This window comes from Schistocerca cancellata, chromosome 3, assembly GCF_023864275.1.
Source record: "Schistocerca cancellata isolate TAMUIC-IGC-003103 chromosome 3, iqSchCanc2.1, whole genome shotgun sequence".
NCBI lineage: Eukaryota > Metazoa > Arthropoda > Insecta > Orthoptera > Acrididae > Schistocerca > Schistocerca cancellata.
In genome coordinates, this window is record NC_064628.1 from 327,166,647 (window position 1) to 327,184,795 (window position 18,149).

At 43.5% G+C, this 18,149-nt stretch overlaps 1 protein-coding gene across 1 annotated transcript in view; it reads left to right on the forward strand.

Annotated features, from left to right (window-relative positions):
• The window catches only part of LOC126176712 (sialin-like), a 130,007-nt gene that overhangs the window by 67,678 nt on the left and 44,180 nt on the right, over positions 1-18,149 (forward strand). Inside the window, exons 4-5 of the mRNA XM_049923878.1 lie at positions 1,010-1,094; positions 12,473-12,687. Of these exons, the coding sequence (XP_049779835.1) occupies positions 1,010-1,094; positions 12,473-12,687 (300 nt within the window). The remainder of the gene's footprint in view (positions 1-1,009; positions 1,095-12,472; positions 12,688-18,149) is intronic.

Below are 18,149 nucleotides of genomic sequence, written 5' to 3' on the forward strand. Positions count from 1 at the left end.
GTTAGCAAATGAAAGATTTTGATAGAGAACAAACAATGTATTTACCTCAATAGTGTTCAAAAGTCATAATGTATATAGCAGTTCATGACATCCAGTCTTACAAATTCCAAAACTCCGCCATCTCTCTCCCCACATCCACCACTGCTGGCGGCTCACCTCCAACTGCTCAACGCTACGCGCTGTTCACATCCATCTGCCCAACACTACAATGGCAGACAACAATGCAAACTAGCCACAGACTGCACACAGCACAGTCAGTGATTTTTCATACAGAGCGCTACGTGGCGTTACCAATAAGAAAGCCTGAACAGCGTACTTACAATTGTTGAAGAGCAATTTGGGGATGGCGATTGAATCATTCAACACGTTCGAACAACTGTTCACAATGCACGGCCTGTGACGGAGTGATTACACGACAATAACATCCCTGTAATGGACTAGCCCATACACAGCCCTGACCTGAATCCTATAGAACACCTTTGGGATGTTTTGGAACGCCGACTTCGTACCAGGTATGACCGACAGACATTGATACCTCTCACCATCGCAGCACTGCGTGAAGAATGATTGAACGTATGCCTGCGAGAGTGGAAGCTGTCATCAAGGCTAAGAGTGTGCTAACGCCATATTGAACTCCAGCATTACCAATGAGGGCGCCAAGAACTTGTAAGTCATTTTCAGCCAGATGTCCGGATCCCTTTGTTCACATAGTGTATGATTTACCGCATGACAGTCATATAGCATCATTGGAGATGTCGATGATGAATAACCGGCAGGAACGCTTAGTTCTTTGTTACAGCATCGTAACAAATGGTGTCCAACAGAATATTGTATTAAGACTGAGAAGAGCCAAACCTGAAGAAAACAATATGAGTAAGATGCCTTTACATAGTTTCAAGTTGGAACTACTAGTTCATAGATCATATACTATTCAATTTACATTATATAATTCTGATCGGCCGATGACAAAGTATTTTTAGTTACTAAATATCCCTTTCCCTTCTTTTAGGGTGGTATAGTACCAGCCGTACAGACAATAATCTGTAGATGGGCACCTGATCACGAAAGGAGCAAGTTTGCCATTATTTACATCGGTAAGTTCAAAATTTTTATATTCCATCTTGCACCTTTCTGGCACTGAAATTTCCTTTAAACATGGGGGAGACGGGGCAGATTGACGATGTTAACTGTTATCCACTTTTAATAAATTTGTTTATGGAGATTGTATGGCTATCTTTAAATGTATTAAGAAACTGATTTCTTATTGTGTTGCATCTGGTTTTATAAATATTTTCTTTAATATTATGATAATTGGCTCTGAGCACTATGGGACTCAACTGCTGAGGTCATTAGTCCCCTAGAACTTAGAACTAGTTAAACCTAACTAACCTAAGGACATCACAAACATCCATGCCCGAGGCAGGATTCGAACCTGCGACCGTAGCGGTCTTGCGGTTCCAGACTGCAGCGCCTTTAACCGCACGGCCACTTCGGCCGGCAATATTATGATAATTATTTTGAATTTTCAAAGCTAATGAAAGGGCCAAAATTACTTTGACCAGGGGCCGCGCTGACAATAGTGATAAACTTTTAAAACGTTTTTGTTTTTATGATGTATGAGATAGAATATTAATGAATTAAACGTAGTTATATGTGAGTGAGGTACTTTGCGTTCTCTGACTTATCCGTTTGTTCACATATGACCTTTCTTTTTGCAATAGTTTAAAATGGAAAAACTTCGAAAACGTCATGTCTTAATGGGAGCAGCAATTGCTGACCCGGTTCCTCATTATTATCTGCTTCGTGTTCAGTAGGAGAGTAATTAGGAGTTTCTGTGGGTTATCCTGTAGGTTCTGTGGCCTACGCTGGAGCACTTCAGTTTCGGTTTGGTCTGTAAAAAAGCCACGATAGGTGATTTTCACCGCAGCAAAATAATGCTCATTAAACAGAAGAGAATAATAAGGTTCTGTCTCTCATTTTTTTTAAATCCATTAACTGCATTGCCGATTGCATCTGCTCTGAAATAAGTAGTGCTCAGTAGGTGACTAAGTCGTCAACTTGCCCGAGTCGACTCGCCCCAGTCGACTGTTTTAAAAATTGTGTGATCTTTGGAAAAGGGTTAACAAGGATAAGACATAAATAAATATGGGCTAGGTAACACTTATTGTCTGTTTCGCCTCCTTCAATAAATAGTAACTAAATATCTTACCAGATATTCCACAAGAGCTTATGCTGAATGTCTTAAGAATCGTAATACATCAAGGAAAGTGTACGGCAGTTATCTTATGCACATTGAACTAGCGACAGCGCTTTCACTGTGCAAGTTTTTGGTTTCTTGCCCTTGTGAAGTGTTAGTACCATCCTATGGTGGTGCTATCTGAAAGTATGAACGTAGGCTAGGTGATAAGCCATCTTACCCCTGTCGTCAACTTGCCCCAGTCTCCCGTGCATATTGTTTTAAAATGATATGTCGAATAAAAGTCCTAACTATGACTCCGAGAAATGTTGAACTTCATACACTGATGTCACCACTGTATCGCTGACGTTTATTCCGTAACAGTAACGCAGATAACACAGGCTTCATAGCGACAATTTTGTTTGCTTGAAAAAGGAAAATTTCTCAGTGCTAAATATTGTCAGAAAATATATTATTACACTCACCTTGTATCCTGTAATGCACCTGTTCCATAATTTTGGGGAAAATATTAAAGATAATTGTCATCTTAATAGTGATCCACAAAACTACCCTTCTGCAGGGTGGTCAGAAATAGCCTGAAAGGCTTGTAGGGGTGTTGCAGGTTAGCTTGTGCTGAGAAATAACTGTTAAGAAAGAAATTCGATACGTATCGCCGTTTCCGAGTTAATTAGGATTGAGATTAGCCAATTACGGCGCTACGTGCGCAAATTCCAGCGGCCCTCCGGAAGCAATAATTAGTGTCAGTTATTCTTATAGTGTACACTGCTCGGCCTTTGAATGAGGTCTGATCCTTACTACCGTCCCATGTCCAGCTTTTGCATCGCCCTCTTGTTCAGCTTTAGGAAATCAAACGCGTTTGGCGACACAGCTCTGGCGAGCCACTTAAACCGTTGCGCGCAACTGACTGATTGATTAAACTTCAGTGCTAATTAACTTGAAAACAGCGCAACGCACAAAATTTTTTTCTCAACAATTATTTCTCAACACAGCCTTCTCTGCAAAACTATTTCTCAACACAGCCTTCTCTGCAAAACCCTTACAACCTTTTCACACTATTTCTGATTCTTCTTAAACTGTGGGTCTCTACAATCCGCATGGCTGTGCAGGGTGATATAGAAGTATATTGATAAACTTCGACGGACTATAGTCAGTGTCTTGAGGAACGAATTGAAGGTAGGAACCCATGTCCAGAAACTCCATCGATCGGCACCACATAGCGGCGAAATCACTGGGATATGAAAAGAAAAGTTTGAAGAAAAAACAAACGTCAAATATTTTGTGAAACGGTTTGTCTTAACGTATCAAATGCAGTAGATATGAATGATGCTCGAAATCATGTACAGGAGCTGAGATGCTCACGCGTTAGTAACGCGAGGAGCCCACTGAGTGAAACTGCATCAGCCAAATGTGCCCTAGTAATCTTTAAAGTTCTAATATTTCATGTCAAGCACTGAACTTTAAACTCTCAATCGTCAGCACAAATTATGTAGATGATTACAAGAATCATCGAACGGCTCGTCGAATGTTTCTCTATGTCTTTTATGTCTTACTTTTAGACAAATCATTTCAAAAATATCTGACCTGAGTTTCGTTCAGAAAGCATGACTTATATATCAGTCGGTGTTTATTATTACTTAAGAGTATGTAGATCAAGAGAAAGCAGACAAGTTTCATTTTATGTTGTAATGTGATATTTTTTGACACTTGACCACTAGCCTCAGCTGTTCGTGAAATATTTCAAAAATACCTCAAATCACTAAGTTTTTCTCAATCACTCTGATTACTTTCTACTTCTTCTTCGTCTGCTTTTCCCCTGTGCCTTTGTTCCGCATCGGTGCATGGGCGGCACTGTTGTCAAACGGATTCGGCATAGTCAGTTTAAGGGGTGGCAAAAATGTCTGTCGTTCCCTCCCCCCCCCCCCCAGTACCTCTCACCAGGACGGAATATGTGTATCCCAGTTGTCTACGTGCAATATTATTCTTGTGAAAGTGGGCGAAAGTTTCAAAATGTTTGCGAATCCTGTAATTTAAGCGAGACCTGGCTACCAGCCCAGTATTCACCTAGTGGAATGTGGGAAACAGCCTAAAAGCCTCATCCAGGCTGGCCGCAACACACACCCTCTTCGTTAATCCGCCGGGCGGATTCGATCCCAAGCCGGCGCACCTTCCCGTTCGGGAATCATCTGCATACATACTCCGCAATCCACCATCCGGTGCGTGGCGGAGGGTACCTCGTACCGCAACTAGAATCTTCTCTCCCTGTTCCACTCCCAAACAGAACGAGGGAAAAATGACTGCCTATATACCTCTGTACGAGCCATAATGTCTCTTATCTTATCTTTGTGGTCTTTCCGCGAAAAGTAAAATTGTGCTGCAGTCAGCCTCAAATGCTAGTTCTCTAAATTTCCTCAGTAGCGATTCATGAAAAGAACGCCTCCTTTCCTCCAGAGACTCCCACCCGAGTTCCTGAAGCATTTCCGTAACACTCGCGTGATGATCAAACCTACCAGTAACAAATCTAGCAGCCTGCCTCTGAATTGATTCTATGTCCTCCCTCAATCCGACCTGATAGGGGTCCCATACGCTCGAACAGTACTGAAGAATAGGTCGTGTTAGTGTTTTATGAGCGGTCTCCTTTACAGATGAGCCACATCTTCCCAAAATTCTACCAATGAACCGAAGACGACTATCCGCCTTCCCTACAACTACCGTTACATGCTTGTCCCACTTCATATCACTCTGCAATGTTACGCCCAAATATTTAATCAACGTGACTGTGTCAAGCGCTACACTACTAATGGAGTATTCAAACAGTACGGGATTCTTTTTCCTATTCATCTGCATTAATTTACATTTAGAGTTAGCTGCCACTCTTCTCACCAATCACACCGTCCACGTCATCTTGTATCCTCCTACAGTCACTCAACGACGACACCTTCCCGTACACCACAGCATCATCAGCAAACAGCCGCACATTGCTATCCACCCTATCCAAAAGATCATTTATGTAGATAGAAAACAACAGCGGACCTACCACACTTCCCTGGGGCACTCCAGATGATACCCTCACCTCCGATGAACACTCACCATCGAGGACAACGTACTGGGTTCTATTACTTAAGAAGTCAGCACTTTAAAACGCACGACTATCCGGGGTGGGGGGGGGGGGGTGTCCATGATTGCTTCCAAGCAATTAATTTTTTTCTTTTTTTTGCTAATCCAGACCTCACACTGGTCGATTTGAAAGCCCATTTGTCCATTTCCCACTTTTCGTCCGCCCGCCCATGAAAATTCGTGCAAAAATCCAGCGTGTAATTTCTAGGGACTCTTGTTTTTGTTCAGCTCAAACATTTGACCAGAAAGCCTTCCGTTAGGCCAACCCTTTGGCAAAAAACGTGAGTGTTGACGCTTACGAACTCGTCGCAACGGAGATGACAGTACTGAGGGCGTTTGGAGCCATCCGAGGCGTCCACGGTCCACGCCTGTCACAACAATACTATATCGTGCCCTAAGCGCAGTGACGGCAATAGCATCAACGTTACAGATCACGTTTGCTGCTGAAGGGATAGCTCAGGGTGGGGCGTTTCACTCCTTTTACTTCGACGCTCTGTATCTTCGTTGGATGTTACCAGAAAGGGCCTCTACCCTCAGATTGTTCCTCAAGACACGTTATACATCCCCTCTAAGATTGTTACACTATCTATATGCATACTAGCAGACCAAAGTATGGCAGAAAAGTGGCAGTTAGCTCAGTACTGCGACGAAACTTGGCCCAGTGACACTGAGCCATCATTTGTTGGATGAGCTACGATGGAGCGCCTTGTAAGATTGGGATCAGATGGAACTTGGATATAGGTGGACTGGATGGTTTGCCGTCGTGTTGTTCACTGACTGCTGTGGCAATATTAGTGTGGTATTGTTCGAGGAACGAGGTCCCTAATTTTTCTATTATGCACAACAGCGCTTGGAGTTGTTTACTTTCCTTAGGCAAGCGTCGTCTGCTGCGTGAATAAACTAAATTACATCAATATTCACCATTACAGGTAAGTACAGTCTACTTTTATAACTTAGTTTATTTAACTTATAATTCATCATTACATTACAGGGTTTGCAGAGGTAAAACATTTGTCTACAAAACTTAGTGTCACATTTTACGAGATGAAAGCGAATTTTCTGTAACAGTTTCTTGGACAGGCATTTGATGCCAGTATCCTAACAGGAGGACGTATTCACATACGATTTTCGAACTACCTGTACCCAACTTGAGCACATCCGTCTCACCGATTTGCGCTGACACCAAGGATGCATGACTTCTCGGCAACTGATCTCATCATTTGGGACGAGATTTCAGTGATTCCAAAGACGAGCTAAGCGTTTTCTATTAATGTTTAAGGGACATCATGAATAATAATCTCCGTTATGGAGGTAAAATAATTATGTTTGGTGGAGATTTCCATCAAGTACTTCCCGTCGTTAGACATGGCACTAGAACAGCCATTGTTGAAAATACAGTTAAAGAATCAAGCCTATGTTCTCACATGAAAACTCATAAGTTAATTTAAAGTATCACGGCAAATTGGGTAACGGTGACTTAGAAAATCAAACAGATTACTTTAGTGAAGCGTTCAAAATTCCTGAACATTGTTATTGCAATGACGATAGTTTTATCACCACCATATTCAGCGCCAAAGAAACAACGAACAAAAACTTTCGTATTGTATTCAACTACGTTCCATGTCCAAGAAAATAACGACTGTACAACAATTATTGAATATGCCATTTCCAATTCGTTGCAAGGAAAGGCAAATTCTGATTCTGTCCAATTTAAGGAAATAAACAACATCCAATTGTACCCCAAGGAATTCTTGAACTGTTTAAACTGAACCTCTTCAGTTGCTTTTACAACTTTAACAGCAGTAAGAAATCCTATCGCTGATCAGGGACTAATTAGTGGTGCAAGATTAGCAGTAACTCACTTTGTCGAGTTGATCATCACTGCTTAATTAATTGACTCCGACAAACCTGTGCTCATATCCTACATTAACCTCACACCTTCTGAACCAACCATGCCTTTCCAAATGGCAAGATAACAGTTCCCAATAAAAGTATGCTTCGCTATGACTATTAACAAAGCACGACGTCAGACGCTTCAAAGGGTGGGATCGATTTGATCAGAACCTGTTTTTTCGCATGGACAGTTATACGTGGCTTTTTCACGAGTTTGCATATTCAGTAATGCTTATTTTGTGCTAAAGACACATGTAGCCAAAAAGTAAACGATGATCACATTATGACTGTTAAGATTGCTTTTGGGCTAAAGTCACATATAGTCAAAAAGTAAACGATGTTCACATTAAGGCTGCTTAGAGTGGTTTCAAAGAAATTTTTAAAATAAAGAAATTAAAAAAAATGAAATAAATCTGAGAAAGACAATATATGTTTACATATGTTTTACAGTTATCCATATTGTACATAATGAAATCGATGTTTTACGATGAGAGTACATTGAAGTGACAAGCGATATGCACATATACAGATGGCCGTAGTATACAGGGTGGTCCATTGATGGTGACCGGGCCAAATATCTGTCGAAATAAGCATCAAACGAAAAAACTACAAAGAACGAAACTCGTCTAGCTTGAAGGGGGAAACCAGATGGCGCTATGGTTGGTCCCATAGATGGCGCTGCCATAGGTCAAACGGATATAAACTGCGTTTTTAAAAATAGGAACCCTCATTTTTATTACATATTCCTGTAATACGTAAAGAAATATGAATGTTTTAGTTGGACCACTTTCTTCGCTTTGTGATAGATGGCGCTGTAATAGTCAGAAACGTACACTCCTGGAAATTGAAATAAGAACACCGTGAATTCATTGTCCCAGGAAGGGGAAACTTTATTGACACATTCCTGGGGTCAGATATATCACATGATCACACTGACAGAACCACAGGCACATAGACACAGGCAACAGAGCATGCACAATGTCGGCACTAGTACAGTGTATATCCACCTTTCGCAGCAATGCAGGCTGCTATTCTCCCATGGAGACGATCGTAGAGATGCTGGATGTAGTCCTGTGGAACGGCTTGCCATGCCATTTCCACCTGGCGCCTCAGTTGGACCAGCGTTCGTGCTGGACGTGCAGACCGCGTGAGACGACGCTTCATCCAGTCCCAAACATGCTCAATGGGGGACAGATCCGGAGATCTTGCTGGCCAGGGTAGTTGACTTACACCTTCTAGAGCACGTTGGGTGGCACGGGATACATGCGGACGTGCATTGTCCTGTTGGAACAGCAAGTTCCCTTGCCGGTCTAGGAATGGTAGAACGATGGGTTCGATGACGGTTTGGATGTACCGTGCACTATTCAGTGTCCCCTCGACGATCACCAGTGGTGTACGGCCAGTGTAGGAGATCGCTCCCCACACCATGATGCCGGGTGTTGGCCCTGTGTGCCTCGGTCGTATGCAGTCCTGATTGTGGCGCTCACCTGCACGGCGCCAAACACGCATACGACCATCATTGGCACCAAGGCAGAAGCGACTCTCATCGCTGAAGACGACACGTCTCCATTCGTCCCTCCATTCACGCCTGTCGCGACACCACTGGAGGCGGGCTGCACGATGTTGGGGCGTGAGCGGAAGACGGCCTAACGGTGTGCGGGACCGTAGCCCAGCTTCATGGAGACGGTTGCGAATGGTCCTCGCCGATACCCCAGGAGCAACAGTGTCCCTAATTTGCTGGGAAGTGGCGGTGCGGTCCCCTACGGCACTGCGTAGGATCCTACGGTCTTGGCGTGCATCCGTGCGTCGCTGCGGTCCGGTCCCAGGTCGACGGGCACGTGCACCTTCCGCCGACCACTGGCGACAACATCGATGTACTGTGGAGACCTCACGGCCCACGTGTTGAGCAATTCGGCGGTACGTCCACCCGGCCTCCCGCATGCCCACTATACGCCCTCGCTCAAAGTCCGTCAACTGCACATACGGTTCACGTCCACGCTGTCGCGGCATGCTACCAGTGTTAAAGACTGCGATGGAGCTCCGTATGCCACGGCAAACTGGCTGACACTGATGGCGGCGGTGCACAAATGCTGCGCAGCTAGCGCCATTCGACGGCCAACACCGCGGTTCCTGGTGTGTCCGCTGTGCCGTGCGTGTGATCATTGCTTGTACAGCCCTCTCGCAGTGTCCGGAGCAAGTATGGTGGGTCTGACACACCGGTGTCAATGTGTTCTTTTTTCCATTTCCAGGAGTGTATATGTACGTGGTATCACGTAACATTCCGCCAGTGCGGACGGTATTTGTTTCGTGATATATTACCCGTGTTAAAATGGACCGTTTACCATTTGCGAAAAAGGTCGCTATCGTGTTGATGTATGGCTGTTGTGATCAAAATGCCCAACGGGCGTGTGCTATGTATGCTGCTCGGCATCCTGGACGACGTCATCCAAGTGTCCGGACCGTTCGCCGGATAGTTACGTTATTTAAGGAAACAGGAAGTGTTCAGTCACATGTGAAACGTCAAACACGATCTGCAACAAATGATGATGCCCAAGTAGGTGTTTTAGCTGCTGTCAAGGCTAATCCGTACATCAGTAGCAGACAAATTGCGCGAGAATCGGGAATCTCAAAAACGTCGGTGTTGAGACTCCTACATCAACATCGATTGCACCCGTACCATATTTCTATGCAGGAGGAATTGCATGGCGACGACTTTGAACGTCGTGTACAATTCTGCCACTGGGCACAAGAGAAATTACGGGACGATGAAAGATTTTTTGCACGCGTTCTATTTAGTGACGAAGCGTCATTCGCCAACAGCGGTAATGTAAACCGGCATAATATGCACTATTGGACAACGGAAATCCACGATGGCTGCGACAAGTGAACATCAGCGACTTTAATGTATGGTGCGGCATTATGGAAGGAAGGATAACTGGCCCCCATTTTATCGATGGCAATCCAAATGGTGCATTTATGTTGATTTCCTACGTAATGTTCTAGCGATGTTACTACAAGATGTTTCACTGATTGACAGAATGGCGATGTACTTTCAACATGATGGACGTCCGGCACATAGCTCGCGTGCGGTTGAAGCAATATTGAATAGCATATTTCATGACAGGTGGATTGGTCGTCGAAGCACCAAACCATGGCCCACACGTTCGATGTAACTGACGTCTCCGGGTTTCTTTCTGTGGGGAAAGTTGAAGGATATGTGCTATCGTGATCCACCGACAACGCCTGACAACATACGTCAGCGCATTGTCAATGCATGTGCGAACATTACGGAAGGCGACCTACTCACTGTTGAGAGGAATGTCGTTACACATATTGCCAAATGCATTGAGGTTGACGGGCATCATTTTGAGCATTTATTGCCTTAATGTGGTATTTACAGGTAATCACGCTGTAACAGCATGCGTTCTCAGAAATGATAAGTTCACAAAGGTACATGTATCACATTGGAACAACCGAAATAAAATGTTCAAACGTACCTACGTTCTGTATTTTAATTTAAAAAACCTACCTGTTACCAACTGTTCGTCTAAAATTGTGAGCCATATGTTTGTGACTATTATAGCGTCATCTATTACAAAGCGAAAAAAGTTGCCCAACTTCTTTACGTACTACACGAATATGTAATAAAAAACGGGGGTTCCTATTTAAAAGAAACTCAGTTGTTATCCGTTTGTCCTATGGCAGCGCCATCTAGCGGGCCAACCATAGCGCCATCTGGTTTCCTCCTTCAAGCTAGACAGGTTTTGTTCTTTGTAGTTTTTTCGTTTGACGCTTATTTCGTGAGATATTTGGCCCGGTCACGATCAATGGACCACCCTGTAGTGTACTCAAGGTACAGAAGGGCAGTGCACTGGCGGGGCTGTCATTTGCACTCAGGTGATTTTGAAAAGTTTTTCGAAATTATTATGGCGAAACGAGTTGAATTAACAGACGTTGAATGCGGAGTGATAGTCGGAGACAGACGCATGAGACTTTCCATATCGTAAATCGCTGGGGAATCCACTGTTTCAAGAGTGTGCTGAGAAAACAAAACTTCACGCATAACCTCTCACCACGGAAACGCAGTGGCCGACGGCGACGGCCTTCGCTTACCGATCGACAGCTGCAGCGTTTGCGTAGAGTTGCCAGTGGTAACAGACAAGGAACACTGAGTGGAATAACGCACAAATCGAGGTGGGACGTACGATGAACGTATCCGTTATGACAGTGCGGCGAAATTGGGCGTTAATGGGTAATGGCAGCAGACGATCGATGCCAATGTCTTTGATAACATCTCGACACCGCCTGTAGCACCTGCCCTGGACGCGAGACCGTATCGATTGGATCTTAGACGACTGGAAAACCGTGGCCTGGTGAGATGAGTCCTGATTCCACTTGGTAAGAGCTGATGGAAGGGTTCAAGAGTGGCGGAGACTCCACGAAGCCATGGACCCAAGTTTTCAACAAGGCGATGTGCACGCTGGTGATAGCTCCACAATGGTGCAGACTGTATTTACATAGAACAGACTGTGTCCTCTGGTCCAACTGAACAGATCATTGACTGTAAATGATAATGTTCGGCTACTTGGATTCTTTAGTACCCAAATATGTCACCGGGTCTAATTGTTCGTGACTGGTTTGAAGAACATTCTGGACAATTCGAGCGAATGATCAGGTCATTTACATAGCGCGACATGAAGCCATAGAACATTTATGGGACGTTATCGAAAGGTTAGTTCGTACACAAAACCCTGCACCGGCAACAGTTTCGCAAAAATGGACTGCTGGAGAGGCAACATGGCTCAGTATTTCTTCAGAGACTTCCAACGACGTGTTGGGACCGTACTACGTCGAGTTACTGCACTATTAAGAAGTATCCCATGACTTTTGTCACATCAGTGTAATATTTGCTTTTACTGCTCAAAACATAACATCTTTTATTAATAATACTTCCATTTACTTATTTGTCCATTGCTATATTACCTATAGATGACCGATCAGAATAGACTGCGAGTTGTTCGCACAGGAACTAGTGCTCTATACTACAGAAACGGTTAGCTATGCGCTCATGTGAATGTGTTCATATCTGTAAGCGTCACCGCGTGCGTTCGTGTGTGTGTGTGTGTGTGTGTGTGTGTGTGTGCAGAGTGAAAATCTCATTTAGGTACAAATCCTGAATAAGAATTTGTCTACGTATTTACAGTTTCCACAAATGTCTTCATCATCCACTGAACACAAATGACACCCGTGATACTTATTCGGTTGCAGGTATGTTCGTTGGGCCGTTGGTGTCAATGGCTTCGACAGGCGCCATGTGTGAGACGGCGGCGGGGTGGCCTCTGGCCTTCTATGTGATCGGCAGCGCCGGTGTGCTGTGGTGCCTGCCATGGTTCCTGATGATTACCGATACGCCAGCGAAACACCCACGCATAGACCCAACAGAGCGTCGCTACATCGAGGCTACTATCAAGTCGAGTGCCAAGGTAACGCCTCGCAGCTCAGACAATTTTCTCCCGTCCAGACTGAATCGGTAGCTATCACCAGAGTGTCAACTGAAATGTTTCATCAAAGAATAAAACTGTTTCCCTAATCGATGACAGTTAGTTAGTTACATGTTTCCGTTTATCGAAATGATGACGAATGAGTCAGTTTACAGGATATGTACACTTGACTAATTTAAACATACAGTAAATGTCCCACTTATGCAACTACGCTTAAAATAGTTTTTTAACAGGCTACCAGTTATAAAATAAAAATTCGTCAGTGGAATACAGGGCGTTGTCCAGAAGACATTACTTTAGGTTGGACTGAAAACTTGCTTTTCTACCTGTCACATACTTTATGTTACTGGACAAATGATCAAAATTTTTATTTCCTCACATTGAACTTCTTTCTGAGCTATAGATAGATTTAATAATGGGTAATAAAGGTCATTTTTCCTCTAATATTGTAAGTATAAACATTACTATTCTTCTCAAATTGTGATGGATTATATAAGAAGAATTTCGTTAGCGAATATACGTATTGTGATGAAGTACCTCCTCGAAGAGTTACCTACAAGATAGCAGCGGGTAAACACCAGAAATTATTCTTCCTGCTCGTTTTCCTGTTTCAACACTTTCTTCCTAAGTGAGAGTTCTTTGAGAAGACATTATTCAGGCTAAATAGGCAAAATTTGTTGGGACTTTAATTCGTTTGTTTCCAAGATTAAGGCGAAAGAGAGACGTTGTACCAAATGAGTTATCCGATTAGAGAATTACCATAAGGCTCAGCTGACAAGAGTAAAGCAGGAGTTTGATTCCAAAACAGGAATACAATTTTTCAAACTATCAGGAAACATAATTGCAATGTACTTATCGCTCTAGCACGAAAGATTTGTTCTGTAGCTTACGGCACAGCAATGTTCTACTCTGTCGAGGATTATTCCCACCAAGTGTGGTGCAGAACTTCTAAGACGTATTGAAACCTCAAATTTTGAATGGAGTCGTGAAGTATGACTACATACTTCAGTCAACCATCTCTCATTAAAGACGAAAGTCCTGGTTCTAGTTCCGGCGTAATACCCATACTGTTGTATTTTACTTTCCATGCAGTTTACAGTAGGTTACACTACATGGATTAGGTTAGGCGGCTAATCAAATATGTGATCAAATTTTTGGACATATCGAGTCTTACTACGACTACGATTACCATTAAACCTATAGAACCTAGTTAGGCGTGTCGGAGTTTTATATAAACTGATAATCCTCCATTTCAGACTACAATCGGTTGTGTAATAAATACTGTTTCCTCTGAACGGGTGAGCGATACAATGATGATATTAAAAAAAAACCAGCATTAAAATTATTAGACTCTGCATCTGATTGAACACTGTGTTTCCTAAGTTCTTCGTATTTTTGAAGATGTAATGGTACCCAACGAGGAAAGTGACGTGCCCTGTGGTGTACAATGCATTTCAGGTGATTTCCTATGAGAACCACAAATAAGTTCTTTCTGAGTTGTTGATAAAATCACGCAAAATGCGACCCAGACTCTATTTTTTCTCTTGTTATCAGTGTATACAAAGCCCTGAGGAGAAATACACATAATAATATAGATTAACATATGCCCCAAATATCACGCTCAACATTTTAACCTCAATCTATATAAATAAAAACGTAAGGATTGGTTTGTTCAGAATCATATATATATCCGAAAGTTCTTCACCGAATGCTTTGAAATTTTGACACAATGTTACATTCGGATAAGCGCGAGTTTTACATATCTACTTTTTAAATATATGCAATATATGAATAAATATGTAATGTATAAAAGGCAAACGCATTTACCATAATATTGAAAAGTTCTTCACATATTTATTTCAAACTTTACACAATAATCTAATGAAGATTGGGACGGACGAAGGCTATCATCGAAAGAAGAAAAATAAGTCCAATAAACATGAGTCCAAAAATGTATACTTTCTGAGATCAGTAAAAAAGGACCTGGAAATACATACGTTCTGTGATAAACACATGTTCACAGGTGGTATTCAAACTGGTGTCCATTCATGACAATGCACCGCTCTGCCCTCCGGCATAAAGAATGATGCACCCTTTGAAGTATACCCGGTTGTTGTACTTGCTGTCACGCATTGAAGATGCGACCCTGTAGTGTACGCACATCGTTGACTGGCGTGACGTGCGCCAATTCCTTGAAGTATCCCCATAACCAAAAGTCAACGGGATTGTCCATACGTTGATTGAAAAAAATGGCTCTGAGCACTATGGGACTTAATATCTATGGTTATAAGTCCCCTAGAACTTAGAACTACTTAAACGTAACTAACCTAAGGACATCACACAACACCCAGCCATCACGAGGCAGAGAAAATCCCCGACCCCGCCGGGAATCGAACCCGGGAACGCTGATTGAGAATCGGTGTTGATGACCTCTTTCCTGAATTGCATGGGGATCTACATGTGCCCACACATGCTGGTTATGGAAATTCACAAAACCCTCTCATATGAACCATGCCTCATCGGTAAATAAAATCTTGGATATGAACAGTGGATCTACGACACACTTCTGCAACAGCCATTGACGGAACCGCCGTCTGCCTTGATGATCCTGTAGCCTTAGGGCTGAACTCGCTTTAGATAATATGGATACAGCAACTGTTCGTGAAATACCCCCCAGATAAAAGAATGAGAGATACCTTCTGCTGCTGTCAATCGTCGTTCACTGGTCCCAGCGATTTCTTTCACCAAACGTGGCACACACTCCTCCACGTCAGACGTGCAGACTGTGCGCGGCCTTCCACTGCGAGTCTTCCGAGATGCAAGGCTACCTGTGCCCCTCAGATGCTAGAAAAGTCTGCCGGACAGCTCATCAGAGGGCACTCATTGCTTTGGATATAGAGGGCGCCAGCTTGCAGGCTACGTCCATTTGCTAAACAATAGCAATATATCATATCAGCCATTTGACTTGTCGAGTAGTAGTCTTCCAGTGCTAACAAATGGTGGAAGAGAGGAAATGTAAATATACTACACCATTTGTACGTTCAAACAGGGCACTAACAGTTAACATGTAAGTTACTCCATGTTTGGAAAGAGATAAAACAGCGCGTACCCAGTGCTGACAGTACTGTACAATAAAGCAAATAAACATGACGAAAACTTACGTAGCCTACAACACGATCCGAACCACACACTTGTCTGCAGACCACCTGATGGTAGGTCGAGTACTGTAACACATCATAATACCCTGCCGACACATTTGACGGAGCGCCAATGCAACATTGTGCTAATATCCTTGGCCGGCCGCTACGGTCGCAGGTTCGAATCCTGCCTCGGGCATGGATGTGTGTGATGTCCTTAGGTTAGTTAAGTTTAAGTAGTTCTAAGTTATAGGGGACTGATGACCTCAGATGTTGAGTCCCATAATGCTCAGAGCCACTTGAACCATTTTTTGCTAATATCCGCAACCAAGCGTCTCGCAGCCCTTCCTATAAACACATGTTTACCTCGTAAAGTATGCGTTCCCGGACTCATGTTTATGAGACTTATTTTTCTCGTTTCGATGAGTACTGCCGCTCTCTCTGAACACTATGGGACTTAACATCTATCGTCATCAGTCTCCTAGAACTTAGAACTATTTAAACCTACCTAACCTAAGGACATCACACAACACCCAGTCATCACGAGGCAGAGAAGATCCCTGATCCCGCCGGGAATCGAACCCGGGAACCCGGGCGTGGGAAGCGAGAACGCTACCGCACGACCACGAGCTGCGGACCAGTACTGCCGCCTCTGAAAATATTCGATACTTCTTTCTTTAGCACCCTCTATATGTAATATATGGGGTATTTCCGTAAGAGCGCGCAAAAATGTAACAGGACTTAGAGAATGCTCCACTGAGCAATTTGAGGTAGGGAAGCTAACTTAAGGAAATACGGAAGTAAACTTGTCTAATGCTTTGTCTAGCATTACTGTTTTCCAGCTTACTTATGATTAAGATGCGTAGAAGTTTACACGTACTGTGCTGTTTATTTACATGTACGTTGTTTATTTCCTGCAAGGAAACACGGAGAATGAGCCTGATTACCAGGCAGTTATGATGCAGGTTTTGTTTACTTTACTTGTCGATATGCTGGCTGTGTTGTATCGTATTTACATTGTCTCATGATAGACCATGCTATGAATCAACGGCAGACCCTTTCATTACTCAGTGTTATTCAGAGACATGCAGTACAGTACGATGGAACAGTATTTCTTGGTCGCTGGATTGGAATGAGAGGTTCTGTTCAATGTCTTGCGAGGTCACCTGACCTGAATCATCTTAATTTTTTCCGAAGAGACCCCAGTGAATACGGAGATGGAATTGGTTGCCAGAATTGTAGCTCCTGTGAGGCGATTCGAAACACACCAGGGAATATTGTTCGCAGATGTCATACTTGCATTGAGGTTGATGGCCGTCAGTTTCAGCGCATTTTGTAAGATTCCGTACAAAACGTACTTTCATTGTGTCAAGGATGATATTTTCAGTTAATAAACGTAAATAAGAAAGTACGCAGTGATGTGATTTTACGAGGTGCATTCAAGTTCTAAGGCCTCCGATTTTTTTTCTAACTAACTACTCACCCGAAATCGATGAAACTGGCGTTACTTTTCGACGTAATCACCCTGCAGACGTACACATTTTTCACAACGCTGACGCCATGATTCCATGGCAGCGGCGAAGGCTTCTTTAGGAGTCTGTTTTGACCACTGGAAAATCGCTGAAGCAATAGCAGCACGGCTGGTGAATGTGCGGCCACGGAGAGTGTCTTTCATTGTTGGAAAAAGCCAAAAGTCACTAGGAGCCAAGTCAGGTGAGTAGGGAGCATGAGGAATCACTTCAAAGTTGTTATCACGAAGAAACTGTTGCGTAACGTTAGCTCGATGTGCGGGTGCGTTATCTTGGTGAAACAGCACACGCGCAGCCCTTCCCGGACGTTTTTGTTGCAGTGCAGGAAGGAATTTGTTCTTCAAAACATTTTCGTAGGATGCACCTGTTACCGTAGTGCCCTTTGTAACGCAATGGGTAAGGATTACGCCCTCGATATCCCAGAACATGGACACCATCACTTTTTCAGCACTGGCGGTTACCCGAAATTTTTTTGGTGGCGGTGAATCTGTGTGCTTCCATTGAGCTGACTGGCGCTTTGTTTCTGGATTGAAAAATGGCATCCACGTCTCATCGATTGTCACAACCAACGAAAAGAAAGTGCCATTCATGCTGTCGTCGCGCGTCAACATTGCTTGGCAACATGCCACACGGGCAGCCGTGTGGTCGTCTGTCAGCATTCGTGTCACCCACCTGGATGACACTTTTCGCATTTTCAGGTCGTCATGCAGGATTGTGTGCACAGAACCCACAGAAATGCCAACTCTGGAGGTGATCTGTTCAACAGTCATTCGGCGAT